Source organism: Neocloeon triangulifer, unplaced genomic scaffold, assembly GCF_031216515.1.
Source record: "Neocloeon triangulifer isolate White Clay Creek 2 clone unplaced genomic scaffold, ASM3121651v1 ptg000012l, whole genome shotgun sequence".
NCBI lineage: Eukaryota > Metazoa > Arthropoda > Insecta > Ephemeroptera > Baetidae > Neocloeon > Neocloeon triangulifer.
In genome coordinates, this window is record NW_026775554.1 from 1,610,280 (window position 1) to 1,625,664 (window position 15,385).

Here is a 15,385-nt window from a genome sequence, read left to right on the forward strand (position 1 = left end):
TATTATGAAGGGCGCTTCCGGGCGCTTCATAAAATGTATTTTTTTCTTTTTTAAATTCAAAATTCGCAAAGATTAAAACAATCTTTCGATCAAACAATTTAAACCGGGTGATACCAATGAATTTGCGACTGCAGGTGATAATTAATGTGAATAATTTATCAAGATTTTAATGATAAAAATCGCAAATGCATAACAATAAAATAATCCTTAATATTATAAAAGGGTAATGTTATAGTACGCGCGACGTGTTTTTTCATAGATTGGCAACACTTATGCTCCCATGTAAAAGTATCACGTCGCGCGCTCTATACTGGTTTTACGTCGCGCATACAATAATGGTTTTACGTCGCGCGTTCAATACTGGTGGCGGTGAAATTGTTAAGGAAACCGATTATTCCATCGATACCTCGGCAACATGTATAGCACGCGCGACGCAATTCTTTTCCTACAATCTTAATTAAGGGGACTGCTAGGAAGAATAGGGGCCCTTGGGATGGGTTCAGAATGGGGCAAGACGACCTCCGGAGGGCCGTGCGCACTCTTATAGCAGGCGCGACGTATCACTATGGGACGCGCGACGGTCGAAAAGCAAACTCCGGAGGGCGCTTTTCAACATCGTCAGAGGCGCGACGCATGGTTATAGGACGCGCGACGTATGCTTATAGTACGCGCGACGCACGCTTATAGTACGCGCGACGCACGAGTATAGGAGGCGCGACACGCGCGGCAAATTAATTGAAAGGTGTTGCACGCGGCCGGAGTTGTGGGCACCCCACGAACCGGCAACTCGGAGGTGGGCAACCCCCAAGATTAATTTTTGCAGAAGCCGCGAGCGAGGGGTGGAGGCGCAGCGAGGTCGAGGACGTGGGGAAGGCCGTGCGCAGGGCGAGGACAAAAGGGCGGCTGTGTTCATGAGGGGGCTCCGCAGGAGCCCCCTCACGAACCCCGCCCTTTTGTCCCGCCCGGAGCCGGCCTTCACCACGTTCTCGGGCGAGCGCGCCTTCCCGAAGCTCGCAAACCCACAACGGAGTTGCGTACAAAAGGAATTGTCTGCAAAAAGGGCTTAGAAAGCAAAAAGTGTGGTGCCCACAACTCCCTTTGCAGACAACACCTTTTGTGGGCAACTCCGTTGTGGGTTTGCGAGCTTCGGGCTGGAGGCGCGCTCGCCCGAGAACGTGGTGAAGGCCGGCTCCGGGCGGGACAAAAGGGCGGGGTTCGTGAGGGGGCTCCTGCGGAGCCCCCTCATGAACACAGCCGCCCTTTTGTCCTCGCCCTCCGCACGGCCTTCCCCACGTCCTCGACCTCGCTGCGCCTCCACCCCTCGCTCGCGGCTTCTGCAAAAATTAATCTTGGGGGTTGCCCACCTCCGAGTTGCCGGTTCGTGGGGTGCCCACAACTCCGGCCGCGTGCAACACCTTTCAATTAATTTGCCGTGCGTCGCGCGTACTATAAGCATGCGTCGCGCGTCCTATAACCATGCGTCGCGCCTCTGACGATGGTGAAAAGCGCCCTCCGGAGTTCGCTTTGCCCCTCACTGGATTTACGGCCCGTCGCGCGTGATATAAACATACGTCGCGCCTGCTATAAGGGTGCGCACGGCCCTCCAGAGGTCGTCTTGCCCCATTCTGAACCCATCCCAAGGGCCCCTATTCTTCCTAGCAGTCCCCTTAATTAAGATTGTAGGAAAAGAATTGCGTCACGCGTGCTATACATGTTGCCGAGGTATCGATGGAATAATCGGTTTTCTTAACAATTTTACCGCCACCAGTATTGAGCGCGCGACGTAAAACCATTATTGTATGCGCGACGTAAAACCACTATTAAACGCGCGACGTAATGCAAGTGATGCCAACTGAAATCAGGGATTTTGGGAAACACGTCGCGCGTACTATAACATTACCTATAAAAGAGCGGTGTTTTCTATAAAACAAACGTCAGTCATGTCATGTTTACTTTTAACTATTATAGTTTAAGATTTATTATTTGAGAACGAGAAAAACACATTCATATTGAACAAGAAGTTTCAATTGATGTACGTGGGGTATCCCATGGCTCGGTCGGTTTGCCAGCTACGTTCGCGAGCCTCCACGACTTTCTTCAAGAGCTTCTTAGCACGGCGCCGCTTCTCGCGAGCCAGTTTCCTGATGTGAGGAAACAGCTTCCTCACGATGCTCACAAACAGAATTTTCCCTTTGAGCTTGGGCTTGGGCTGGGCGACTCGGCTGCTCCTTCTCGCGGCCTGGGCCTTCTTTTCCTTTTCATAGGGCATTTCCGTAGAGAATCTGAAAAGTTTGTCCACAATGAAACCGCGGAGAAGAATTCGCCTGCAAATTTTCCTACCAATGAGACTTATGAGACAAAACACTCTGATTCAACCACTGGTTCTTGGCGCTCTGTTGTAATTGTTGTATTTCAATATTCGCCAGCAGCCAATGGCAGCCCTCTGTCGGATATGTATGGACACAAACTTAAGTGCCACGCCCACATGTGATTATCCAAAGTTTCTAAAGTTGGTGAGCAATTTTCCCTTTTTATAGTTTTTATATTATCTGTATTTTCCGACATGGAACTGCACGTTATCCTATTTTAAACCCTTAGATTAAATTTTTTAAAGATTTTAGAGTTTCATCGGTTCTGAAAATTCAGATTATTATCATTTCATTAATGTTTCTCTTTCCTTTCGCAGCAACGAAACAATGAGTGTTTTGCTGAAAGTCAGCGGAGATTTGCAAACTCCTCCAGACTGTCATGTTGCGGATCAAATAGCCATGATGACAGCGGGAAGAAACCCACCCTCCTTGTCTGGAGTCCCAGAGTAATTATTTATATATAGATCTCTGATTAAACTTTTATTTACAATTTTCCTTTCCAGATGGAGGAACCGTGCTCATTGTCAGTGCTCTTATCTTGACGAAATTGGTGGACGAGAAGCAGCCCACCTTGTCAATCAGGACAACCCTGACGTCCTTGAAATTAAATTTGGTGTTCATCCAGTTCAACAGGTCTGATAGGAAATGAGATCATTAAATCTTGATGTTTCCAAGTTTTGTGTAAAATTTTTAGAGAGTGTGACGAATCGCTCAAGTTGCTGCTGAAAAAGCACATGTCATAGACAGCTGCTCGGGATTTGAGTGACTGGTTTCTGTCATTCAAATCAAAAGGTCAAATTACGACACTGGCATATTCATGCCCATATTTGAAGCTATTGAGAAGGTTAATTAGTTTGACTATTGAAATTTAATAAATGACATCGTACATTTCTTCCACAGGGAACTGGCGCCCCAAAGTACATACCAAGGAAGGGTTGGCGAGGACGACGTTGATGGCACTGACGTGGCCGACCACGCTCGCACCATAACAGTGGCCTTATCTGACGGCAAAAGACCAGACAACACTGGCAGCGGGTACTTCAAACAGGATTATCATCTTAAGAAGATTAACCAAATAATTTCTTCAGATATGTCTTGAGGAGAATTCTGCGCCGCGCTGTCCACTACGGATCTGAGAAATTAGGCGCCAAACCTGGCTTCTTCAGCACTCTGGTTGACACTGTTGTCAGTTTGCTTGGAGAAACTTTCCCTGAGGTCACGAGAGACCCAAATGCTGTCAAGGAAATAATAAATGAAGAGGAAACCCAAGTTTCTAAAAACTTTGGCTCGAGGCAGGTCTTTGTTGAACCGGACTGTTGAGAAGTTGGAGCCAGGAACTTCAGTCTTGCCTGGTAAATAAATTGCTACATGTGTAAATTGGCGTTTACAAACTTTTTGAATAGGGCCTGGCGTCTCTACGACACTTATGGTTTCCCTGTTGCCCCTGTTGATGTGACTCAGTTGATGGCAGAGGAAAAATAAGGACTTGCTATGAACATGGTTGTCTTCGAGCATTCCGAAATCGGGTTCAGGTATTATAATTAATGTTTTCATAAGTATATTATGTTGTTGACAAGAAGCAACCGCAATGGACAAGACGCGACTTGTCTAAAAGCAGTTGATCAAGATGTGACTTAACCAAAACCATTTAAGAGATTCATGGTAGTATAAATAGACTAAAGTTTAATATAAGTTCATTAATTGTTATTCAATTTGTTTGAAAAGGTGCTAGATCAAGCTTTTGAAGCAGGTGAGGTCGATTTGCACCGAATCAAGTATGTTTTCCTCAAGGTCTGCAAAGAGACCTTGAACGGTTCTGTTGCAATCATTCTCTACCTTGCCAATGAAGAGTTGAAGGGTGGCAAAGATGTCCTTGGTCAGAGCCGTGTGCTGCAGTGGCTCTACTTTGCACACAACCACCTTCTTCATTATGCACACCATGGAATGGTAGCTCATTTTTTTCTCTAGAATTTCAAAATAATCATCCCAACATAATTGACTATGTTTGTGATAGAATTTCCCTCAACTGAAGGACGCCTTGAAAGCTCTGGACAAGCATTTGCTCAACAACACCTACCTTGCCACTGAAAGGGCAACGGTTGGCGACCTGGCAGTTCTGAGCGCCCTGAAAAACGTCAAGGAGGCAGTGAACGAGCTGCGGTGTGTCAAGAGGTGGTGCACGACTTTGGCTGCCCACCCGATTGGCAAGCAGGTCTACAATTAATCATCGCCCCTCTTGGATAGAGGAACTGGTGGCTGGAAGATTATCTCAATTATTCGCGCATTTGCTACTTTTCTTTTATATATGAATGAGCAAGAAATTTTGACTTTATCAATAAAATGCTGTTGATCACTTCTTTTGATTGTTTATCAAATGATTAATCTGGGTTTTATATATCCAAAAGTAGATCTAATTTAATGTCTGTAGGAAATTTCCTTACTTTTTAAGATTAAATTATGCATGATAATTAAGCAAGCTCCTCCACAAGTCCACAGCTTTTTCCATCTGCGCCTTATTTAGAATCTTCCCAGCGATCGAGTGTTTGTAAAAATTATTGTTTTTCAGTGAAACAAAACACTTGCAACCTCAACAATTGGGAACCCTTTCATTCAGAACTTTCAAAAATTGATATTTTCAAGTTTTTATTACAATAAAGATGCGTTTTGCATTAGTTAATGATAATAATCATATATTAGTGGATTGTTGTTATGTTTAGATCGGTTTAGATATAAATTTAAAAATATGAATATTTAGTTTTCCGCAGTAAATAATTTATAATTAACAATCTCTCAATTTTTATGAAATTATTCATTAATTATATAGAAAATGTGAGAAAATGCAGGATAAAAATTAAAATAGAATATATGCAGGGCTGAAGAAGAAACTGTAGTGTAGCTAATTATTTATATTTTGAACATTAACTTAAATGAAAGCAACGTGTCATTGGAACATTAAAAGTACAACGCCATATCGGGATCCTGCTATCGTCCTGCATGGGCACGCCGGGCGTCTTTGTCCCTCTGGACCTGTTCATACTCCCGGGCCCGCCGGGCGTCGAAACCAATATATAAGCATCCAGGGCTTCCTTCAGCTCCCTCTCCTTTTCATCCAGCTCCTTTTCTCGGATCGAAAGGAGTTTTGACTGTATTTATGAATTTATTGTATTAATTGAGATCAAATAAATTCAATAATATCATCAAAATGTACCTCTTCGAGCACCTTCTTCTCGTGGGCACTCCATTCCTCCTTGTCCTTTTCAATCCTCTTTCTTTCATCATCCAAGCGCTTCTTTCTGTCCTCAAGGGCTTTTTCCTTTTCCCGGAGCTCTAATTCCTCTTCCAAGCAGGGCTTTCAACTCGTTCTCGGTTATTGGGAGTGACCATCTAGAGAAAAGATTTGATTTAGACAACTTCCAAGGTGAACTGAAGGTGAATATGAAAGATGAGAGACTCGCACCTCGCACGACTGTTGTGAATTGTCTGACCGGATGTTGCGTTGCGTAAAAGGGAACTTCTCTTGAAATCCACCAAGAATGTCAAACTCGAGTCTCCCCCACCACGCACGATTTGCGGTTTTTGCGTGAGTCGGCGCAAAGGGGGAGGGGCAGAAAGGGGGAGGGGTGGATAGAATTGAATTGCGAGGTCAAGCGAGGTTTTTCATTGGTTTTTCGTATTTATTTGACAAATGCTTACGTAAATTTATTGTAAATATATTTCGGTCCGTAAGCCTTCCATCAGATGAAGGGCTAGGCCTGACCTTAGTGACCTTGTTGGGGCAAGGCAAACAGTGGAGAAGAGGCAGTAATACTCCACTCTGCCTGTTGACTCAGCCACTGGTCCCAAAAATTCGCGCCAAATAAATTAAAAAAAAAAAATCCCCTCCATCCTCCATCTAAGTCTCGGGCGATTATTGGTCTAAGGAGAAACCTCCTCGTGACTCCTTGGATTGGAAAAAATGATGGCTGCACTTGAGGTTTGTTTTGGAGGAGGCGATAGCGATACCGCGGAGCAATGAAATCAATGAATTTCGTTCTATTTTGTGCAACATGCATGTAAATTCTCCATAATTCAAGTCGTCTTGGCCAAAATTTTAGCTGCAAATACACCTTGAAGCTGCTTCTGCCTTGAAGGTTTCCTCATCGGTATAAATCACAGGTGGGACAAATGCGGTCGGTCGTGTCCCGGTCGTAAAACTTGCTTTCCGAGTGCGAACAATATTTTTCGAATTTGGGTTCGATCCTTGATTGTGCATCAGAATCAATTTATTTTATTAAATTTGCTTTTATGTACGTATAAATTCTACACACCTCTAGGCACGTTTTTTGTTAAACATAATATCAACATAAGACTTCAATTTCTTTAATATTTCCAGTTTTCGTCAAACTCGACCACCATGTTGACTCCGCAACCATCTTCATCAGACGCGTCGGGCGAGAGTGTCCAGCCCGTCGACCCGATGGTGAGCGCCATCATGTCCGACCACAACTACGCCAAGCCGTGGCGATGGAGGCCCGACGCGAACTACGCCAAGCCGGTGCGCAGCCTGTTCACCCTGACCAAGGGTGCGGCTAACAAGATGATGGTGGCCGACATCACGGTGGACGTCGAAACCGTCGACAGTCCGCACAAGTTCCAGCCGTCCTCTCTGTCGCCTCACACCTCCGAGTGGGTCGCAGCTGCTGAAGATGTCCAGGGCTTCAGAGTGGAGGAAAAGGTTCCGAGAAAGCCAAAATTTTCCTTTTTTTTACTTCTTACGGATTATTCTTTTCTGGCAATCAAATAGTTTTTTATTGTGATGAATTTTGATTTATTATTTTTTTTAAAGAATAATAAATTTTCTTTTTTAGACAATAATTTTTCAGATTTAGAGTTTTCCCATTTATAACTTTCTCATGGATGGATTTAAGTTACACATTTTTCTCAGGACAACGATGACGGAGATTGGGAGGCCAAGGTGCAGAAGACCTCTTGGACGGTGGAGCACGCTCGGCTGTTCAACAACGTGGTCAAGGCCGTTCACGAAGCCCACATGGCCCAGTTGGCCTTGAACGGGCGGCCCAACGAGGCCGTCCAGAAGAAGCTGGCCATTGACACGGCGGCCCGAAGGGTGCGGAGGGCGATGGCCAGTGCCACCTGGGACATCCGCCTCACCCACTGGCTGCACAACCTGCTGCTGGACCACCTGCCTGCTTCGATTTTTGCCGTGTACCTCGAGATCTTGCGGGTGTTGCGCATCAAGGCGCCCTCGCTGGTCGAGCATATGGTCACCTTCACGCCAGATTCAAAAGTTGCTCCCACCCTGGCATCGGAAAAAGTCTTAAGGGTAAAATTCTGTCATGATAATTCGTCTCAAACAAACAAGAGTTCTTTTTAAAAATTGATTGAAATTCGATAAGCATGACCTTGAATTAATATGAAAAATAAAAAAATCAAGTTTTGAAGAAGACCAAAAAATGATTTATTGCTAATCATTAAATTTAAAAATAGATAACATTGTTCTTAGTCTTTCTTTTGATAAAAATGTATTTTTTACTTGTAGCTAGAATTAATTGTAAACTTAATTGTTGCAGATTTTGAGAAAAGACAGTGTCGAGACTGCTGCAAACCAGCTGAAGCCGCGCCGACTGCCTCTGGACGCGATCCTGATCACCGTCCCGTCCGGCATTGGACGTCACGTCGGACACGCGTCCAGGCGCAACAACAACTGGGTCAAGCAGTTGTCGCACCTGGGCCAAGTGGCGTGCGTCGACACTCGCGCTGCCAGTCTGCCAGGCCACTCGACCGTCGAGAGTCTCCTCGGCCATCTGCTCGGCAGCACCAGAGCCAAAATCGAGGAAGTCAAAGTCAAGTACCCGGGCCGACCCATCGTCCTGATAGGCTGGAATGTGGGCGCTGGAATTGCAGTGCAGGCAGCTTTGATGGAGTCTGTGAATGCGGTCATCTGTCTCGGGTTCCCCATCAGCACCCTAGCCGGTAGGAAAATTTGACTTGTTCAAAATGGAATTTATTTATCAAGAATTATGCAGAAACAATAATTTTATCTCACAATTTTTTTAATTTTATTCGCTGGGGTTCTGAATTACTTACTTAACATTGTATTGCTTCAAAATAAAACAAATTATGGCTAATTATTCTTTTGCAGGTCGTCGAGGTCAGGCTGATGACTGTCTGCTGGACATCACCTGTCCCATCCTTTTCGTAATCGGCCAGAACGCGCCAACTGCCCGCCAGGCAGACATCGAAGACCTGAGGGAGCGCCTGAAGGTCCAGTCAGGATTGATAGTGATCGGTTCTGCAGACGAGCACCTCCGAGTCACCAGCGTGAAGAAGCGCTCGGAAGGGTTGACCCAGTCCATGATAGACAGATGCATCCTGGACGAAGTCGGCGACTTCCTGGCCAGCGTCCTCACGCAACCGTTAGCTCCTCCTGCTTCCCCAAAGAGCGTCGCCCAGAAGCACCCTTTGGCCCTCGGCAGTCCCACCATAGGCGAGCCTGAGGCCAAGAAGTCCCGCTACACGCCCAAGACCGCCCTCGGCAACGACCAATTTGCCCGCAGTCCTGCAAACAAAATGAAACCTTTTCCGGAACTTCCCATCAAACAGTCGCCAACCCTGAGTCGCCCTAGCGCCCTGAAGGCCCCCTCGCAAAAGCTGACTCCTGCCAAGCCTGGCATCACCGTCAACATCGGGTCGCTGGCCAGTCTGGGCCCCATCGGCCCCATTCGATTGGGCAACTCAAGGCCGTCCAACATCCCGGCCATTCCTCGTCCGCCGACCACGATCAGGGGCACCACCCCCGCCACCCTGATGTCAGGGTTGACACCCTTGTCGTCGTTGATGGTCCCTGCGACTTCGATTTCTAAATCGGAGGTTTCTCGGCAGGTGCAGGTGGTCGGCACGGCCAACCTGGCGGCCAACAGCAGGGTCAAGTACGTCAACAAAGTCACAACGACCCAAGTGGCAAGGGTGGTCACCGGAGTAAGGCCAGCTCAGGCGCCGGGAACACCAAGATGAGAGTGTGTCGTCAAGGTGATCCTGAAGACCGCAAAGAGCAGTGAACCGGATTTGTGAAAGAGATTTATACAAGAAAAGGAGTCCTTCTGAAGCCTGTTGAGTGTCAATGATGTTCATAAATCAAATATTGTCAAGAATTTGCATGCTGTAATAATAATTTGTGACGGACCAGTTACAACAATAAATTAATATAAATGAAATGTGTTTTTCACAAAAAAAAAAAAAAAAAAAAAAAAAAAAACGTTTATCATGTTTAGGTTGAAGATATCGAGCGAAACTAAAAACGGTTTTTTGTTTAACATAATGAAGCACAACTCAATGCTTTTATTTCAAATATATAAACTGTAACACGAACAGTAACTGCGTTAGATGATGTAGGAAGGGTCGCTGCCCCAACGAGCCAGCTCGGCCGCCCTCTGTCTCTGGTTCTCGTCCTGCCGCAGCTGCATCAGCACTTGCCTGTAGTGCTCCGTGTAGTATTCCAGCCTGGCCGCCGCGTCATCCTTGATCCTGAAGAAGAGGCTACGTTTGCCTTGGACATCAATTTCACGGCAACGAAGCGCGGCCTCTTTCAAACGAATTTCTCGCTCTTCTCTCTTCAGCCGTTTTCTCTTGAACTTCAGTTCTTTGGCTTTGGCCTCCATATTATATTAGCAGCAAATAAATATTTCCGATTCGTACGAGAATTTCGGCAAGGCTGACTTTGGGTGTGAATTATTCGTTTTCCATGGGTTTTCAATTTTCCAACAATGAATAATAGAGGTAATTTGAATCGATTCCAAAGAATTTCCCCCAACAAGACAAAAACACACTGATTCTTGGCGCTCTATAAATATTATTATTTGAATACAAAATGCAACTAAAAATGCTCATTTTCTTCCATTTTGGCTTGCCAGTTTTTGCTATTTTAAATCACTCTTGGATACTCGGAGGTTGATGTCTGTGCTCAACAAAGTGCCACTGTTTTTTCAGCAGATTACTGAGACAGTTAGATTGAAATATTTAAGGGAAGAATTCAGATATGTCGTCGGCACTAGATCAAGTATAAGCTCAAGAATTTGTTTGCTATACATAATTATTTTCGACGGAAGTCGTTAAAAAAATTAATATAATGCGTTTTTTTTTAACAAACGTGTTAATCACGTTTAGATTTAATTTAATCAAATAAAGAAATCAGTTCTAACGAATTAATATCTGATTGATGTAACTTGTGCGGTATTCCTGAAGCCTCTCCTTCATGCCACTTCTTCAGCAGCTGCTTCCTCTCTGCCTTCCTGAGGGCCTGGGTGACAAGGTCGATCCCCTTGGACTTCTCAAACGCCATAAGCTGCAATTCTCAAGTGCTCGTTCTTGGGCACGAAGCACAACTTCCCTTATAAGAATTTGAAGCTCGTCTTCTTGAGCCGGTACTCTTTTCTATATTTCAAATTCGCCTACAGCCACAAGTCACTGTGGGAAAAGTGTGTGGCCACACACGGGCTTGATCCATCACAGCTCGGTCTTCTATCGTCATGTCGACGGCAGGACCCTGAACTGCAAGCTAGCGGAGCGGGCTGTGGCGGACGGCCATGTGGTAGACTGAATTGTTGTGTATATGAATTTGGTATTGTTGCTGGTGCTGTGGAACTGCCACATCACAATGGCAGCCCTCATCTCGGAGGTAAAGCACTTAAAGTGTAAACTTCCTTCATTAATCTCCTGCTTTTGCTTATTATCTCGTGATCTCTGATTTCATTCATTTTAAAATCAAACTTATGTTATGTCTTTATATTATTCCACTCTGCTGCTCTGCTGCATCAATTTTCCTAAATTAGCATTTAAATTGATTTGAGCTGATCACTGACATGTCAGAAAAAAAAATGAGGACAAAGATTTTTCTAAACGACCCGTGCTTCGAACCAACACAGCAGGCACTGCGAGGGCGCCTCATAAAAATAAAATCGCATATTTTTATTATTTTTTTTCCTAAATTCGAAAAAATTTGCAAAGATTTTAATTAACTTCAGATCAAATAATCTATCGAATTTGTGACTAGAGATAAAATATGAATAAATATATCGAGATTTAAAGATAAATTAATTAAAATTAGTTTTTTTTTTTAAGGATATAAGCACAACTTTTGTGATTTTATTTCCCATAATTAATTTTAACAAGGAACAGTAACTATAATTTTAGACAATGTACGACGGACTACCCCAGCGAGCTAGCTCGTCCGCCCTTCGCTTCTAGTACTCTAGACCTGCAGCATACGCAGGTCGTACTCCACCTGCAGAGTCATCAGGCGCCTTTTCCTGGCCTCCACGTCATCCTTGACCCTCTTAAAGAGGCTGCGTTGGGCTCTGGAAAGGGCGGTAACTTGTCCATGGAGACGGAGCCCGGCCTCTAGGAAACGGATCTCGCGCTCTTTCCTCTTGAGTCGCTTCTTCATCTTTTTCAAGAGATTCAGTCGTTCTTGGTGAGCATTGGCCTCCATATTTTGTAGCAGCAAGTATTTCTTCCAATTCGATCCGCGTCTTTCGGCAGGCTGACTTAGGTTGCGAACTCGGAATTCGTTTTTGATGGCTTTCAAATCTGGCGACAGTCAACAGTCAACAGAAGAGCTAATTTAAATAGATTTCAAAGAATTATTTTCCCAACAATACAATAAAAATAATGCTTTACAAAGCACTCTGGTTCTTGCGTTCTTGGCGCTCGTCTGTTCTGTTCTATTTCAAAATTCGCCAACAGCCAATGGTTGCCCTCTGTTCGAGATAAACAAAAGTGCCCCGCCCACATGTGATTATCCAAAGTTTCTAAATTTGGTGAGCAATTTTCCCTTTATTTATCCTGTATTTTCCGACGTTAAACTGCGCGTTATCCTATTTGAAACCCTAATATTAAAATTTTTTTAAGCTTGAAGAGTTCTGAAAATTCAGATTATTGTATCATTAACGTTCCCTTTCCTTTCGCAGCAACGAAAATAATGCGACGCCGGACACCTGCTGGTGAGACCAGATGTGCATCAAAGTCCGAAGATGGGGTAAGTTTGCTCTTTATTTTAAAATCTATCTACCTAAATTTTGTTTTGCTAGGATGATAAAACAAAAAAGGATTTTGCAACCTGCAGAAGTCAGCCGTCCTCTTCGCTTTTTGCTGTGGCAGCTTCTGTTATTTTCCTCGGCTCAACCATGGTTGCTGTCAACATTTATGAATTAAGGAGTTTGCACAATGAGCAAATGAACGTGTTGCTCAAGGTCAGAAGAGATTTGCAAACTCCTCCAGACTGTCATGTTGCGGATCAAATTAGCCATGATAGCGGGGAGAAACCCACCCTCCTTGTCTGGAGTCCCAGAGTAATTATTTATTGATCTCTCTGTGATTAAGCTTTTATTTAAACTTTTCCTTTCCAGATGGATCTGAAGCATTTGAAGCACGTTTACAATGTTTTTGAGCGTCTCGGCTACCAAACCACAGAGGACAACAGCTCGGACTGGGATGTCTTGTGGGCGCACGATTACCCTTTCCAAGCTCTGCAAAGTTCGTTGAAAAATTTGAGGCCAAACCAAAGGGTCAACAAACTGCCAGGAACAGGATTTGTAACAACGAAAGTGAGTCTGGCCACTTCTGGCGGCCTCAAAATTCCTCCTGCCTTCAGACTGCCCGACGACAAAGACAAGTTTCTTCAATATGTAAATGATTTCTTTTTGAAAGGAAAAATAATTAAATTTTTGAACTTTAGGCAAAACAGAATCCACATTCTATGTTTGTGGAAAAAAACAACGACCACCGATCCGTCATTCTGAAGCCAACCAAAGAAATCAATCTTGAATCGAAAGAAAATTTTGTGCAAGAGTTCATAACAAATCCGTTGTTAATCAGTGGCCACAAATTTGACATCGGGGTCTACACAATCATCACCTCCATTGACCCGTTGAGAATTTACAAATTCGATGGTGATGTTCTCTTTCGGTAGTTCTTCAATTTAATTTGTCATTGTTCGAAATAATTGTTAATTTGTAAAAGATACTGCGAAGAACCTTACGAACCCTTCAATGCATCAAATGTAGCTCAGTATGTGATAGGAGAAGACTATCTTCCAGCCTGGAAGGTTCCTGCCTTGCAGAAATACGCGGGGCTCTCTTTTGGTTTTAAAGAATCGTTTGACGCCTACTTGAGCTCAATAGGTATTTTTTTTTTTTTTTAAATTGCTAAGTAATTCAAATTTTATCAATATGTTGTTTGCAGGAAAAAATCCTGATGTGATTTGGAATCAGGTGGACAAAGCTATTGCTTCGGTTTACCTGTCAAGAGAAAAGGATTTTGCAAATTTACTCTCCCGCTACAAAAACAGAAGAAACTTTTTTGAAATGGTGCGTTTTGATTTCATTGTCGATGAAAACTTGAAGGTTCATCTTTTGGAGGTAATTTTTCTTGTCAATCGACAAGTTTAGAAATTAATTAGAATTCGGCAGGCTAATATGTCGCCAAACCTCTCGTCGATGCACTACCCACCCAATGCCCTGCTTTACGAGCAAGTGCTGCACAGTTTGCTTGCTCTTGTCGGAGTCTCCAGCTACATGCATCCACCTTATCAAAAGTAACTTGATTTTGCATAATCCTGCTAAATTTTAACCCTAAATATTCCTCCAGTTCCAACGAAGCCAAGAATATGGCAGTGGCCGATCGAAACATAATGACCACCCCGGAGGTCTGTCTCAATTGTGAAGACTGCGGCAATCTTGAGTGCCAACTTTGTGCTCACTGCCTGAGCAAAGATGTGGTGGCAGACATAAAAATGGCTTACAGGGAGCACCTAAACAAGTACAGTTGCAAACGAATTTTTCCGCCAAAAATGGTAAATAATGTCACAAGTGTGGTAATTTGAAGCAACGCAATTATCTCTTGACATTTTCAGACTAGACAGGAAGCAAAATTAGGAATTCCCAAGGAGTATGAAGGCCTGTCGCACAAAAACACACTGCTTTTTAAGTGGTTCCAGGGCAAGTGTCTTATGGATGATTCGTGGTGTTAACTTTTCTTAGTTTTCTTTTCTCCTGCATTTGCTGATACTCTCCGTGATCTGATTTTATTCATTTGCTCAACGATCAAATTTTAACTTACATTCCATTCTACTGTGGCAAACAACTTAATTTAGCATTTAATGGAGCTGATTATATTCAGCAAAATGTGGGCAACAAAGTATTATTTTTTTTATCAATAATGCACAAAGTTTTTATCTGTGAATTCTATCAAGTAATGAGTTTACTGAAAAAATTGAGCAATTATTGATCGTTTCGGTTATTTATAACTGTTAGACCTTATACATCAAATGAGATTTATAATATTACAAAAATAAATTGACCAAATGGAAAACTGAAGTGATAAGTAGTATTTGTGTACAAAATTCAACTAAAACTACACATTTTATTCCATTTTAGCTGGCCAGTTTTTGCTACTTTAAATCGCTCTTGGATACTCGGAGGTTGATATCTGTGCTGAACAAAGTGCCTCTGTTTTTTTCAGCAGATTACTGAGACAGTTAGGTTGAAATATTTAAGGGAAGAATTCACATATGTCGTCGGCACTATATAGATCAAGTATTTGTATGCTATACATAATTATTTTCGACGGAAGTCATTAAAAAAATTAATATATAATGTGTGTGTTTTTTTTTAACAAACGTGTTAATCACGTTTAGATTTAATTTAATCAAATAAAGAGATCAGTTCTAACGAATTAATATCTGATTGATGTAACTTGTGCGGTATTCCTGAAGCCTCTCTTCATGCCACTTCTTCAGCAGCTGATTCCTCTCTGCCTTCTTGAAGGCCTGGGTGACAAGGTCGATCCCCTTGGACTTCTCAAACGCCATAAGCTGCAATTCTCAAGTGCTCGTTCTTGGGCACGAAGCACAACTTCCCTTATGAGAATTTGAAGCTCGTCTTCTTGAGCCGGTACTCTTTTCTATATTTCAAATTCGCCTACAGCCACAAGTCACAATGGCAGCCCTCATCTCGGAGGTA

The 15,385-nt window shown here is 43.4% G+C and overlaps 3 protein-coding genes, 1 long non-coding RNA gene and 1 pseudogene across 4 annotated transcripts; 4 read left to right on the forward strand and 1 right to left on the reverse strand.

Moving 5' to 3' along the window:
- Nucleotides 1–2,696: 2,696 nt before the first annotated feature.
- Nucleotides 2,697–4,732, forward strand: LOC132198343 (alanine--tRNA ligase, cytoplasmic-like; annotated as a pseudogene).
- LOC132198344 (elongation factor 1-gamma-like) lies at nucleotides 4,029–4,593 on the forward strand. The gene is made up of 3 exons (XM_059622327.1): nucleotides 4,029–4,034; nucleotides 4,095–4,316; nucleotides 4,384–4,593. Exons 1-3 carry the CDS (start codon nucleotides 4,029–4,031, stop codon nucleotides 4,591–4,593), a joined length of 438 nt encoding a protein of 145 aa, XP_059478310.1.
- A 528-nt stretch (nucleotides 4,733–5,260) lies between the features above and the next one.
- LOC132197842 (uncharacterized) lies at nucleotides 5,261–5,976 on the reverse strand. The gene is made up of 3 exons (XR_009441907.1): nucleotides 5,827–5,976; nucleotides 5,578–5,753; nucleotides 5,261–5,512 (listed from the first exon to the last, which is right to left on the reverse strand). It is a non-coding gene; the product is annotated as an uncharacterized LOC132197842 (long non-coding RNA).
- A 334-nt stretch (nucleotides 5,977–6,310) lies between these two features.
- Nucleotides 6,311–9,585, forward strand: LOC132197841 (KAT8 regulatory NSL complex subunit 3). The gene is made up of 5 exons (XM_059621418.1): nucleotides 6,311–6,524; nucleotides 6,742–7,083; nucleotides 7,294–7,692; nucleotides 7,940–8,342; nucleotides 8,512–9,585. The coding sequence occupies exons 2-5, from the start codon at nucleotides 6,763–6,765 to the stop codon at nucleotides 9,381–9,383; spliced, it is 1,995 nt and encodes a 664-aa protein (XP_059477401.1). The 5' UTR covers nucleotides 6,311–6,524; nucleotides 6,742–6,762; the 3' UTR covers nucleotides 9,384–9,585.
- Nucleotides 9,586–12,121: 2,536 nt separating this feature from the next.
- On the forward strand, nucleotides 12,122–14,960 carry LOC132198245 (probable tubulin polyglutamylase ttll-15). Its single transcript, XM_059622167.1, has 10 exons — nucleotides 12,122–12,184; nucleotides 12,335–12,402; nucleotides 12,455–12,715; nucleotides 12,773–13,051; nucleotides 13,102–13,331; nucleotides 13,386–13,546; nucleotides 13,608–13,783; nucleotides 13,835–13,959; nucleotides 14,013–14,217; nucleotides 14,278–14,960. The coding sequence occupies exons 2-10, from the start codon at nucleotides 12,346–12,348 to the stop codon at nucleotides 14,392–14,394; spliced, it is 1,611 nt and encodes a 536-aa protein (XP_059478150.1). The 5' UTR covers nucleotides 12,122–12,184; nucleotides 12,335–12,345; the 3' UTR covers nucleotides 14,395–14,960.
- The last annotated feature ends 425 nt before the right edge of the window (nucleotides 14,961–15,385 follow it).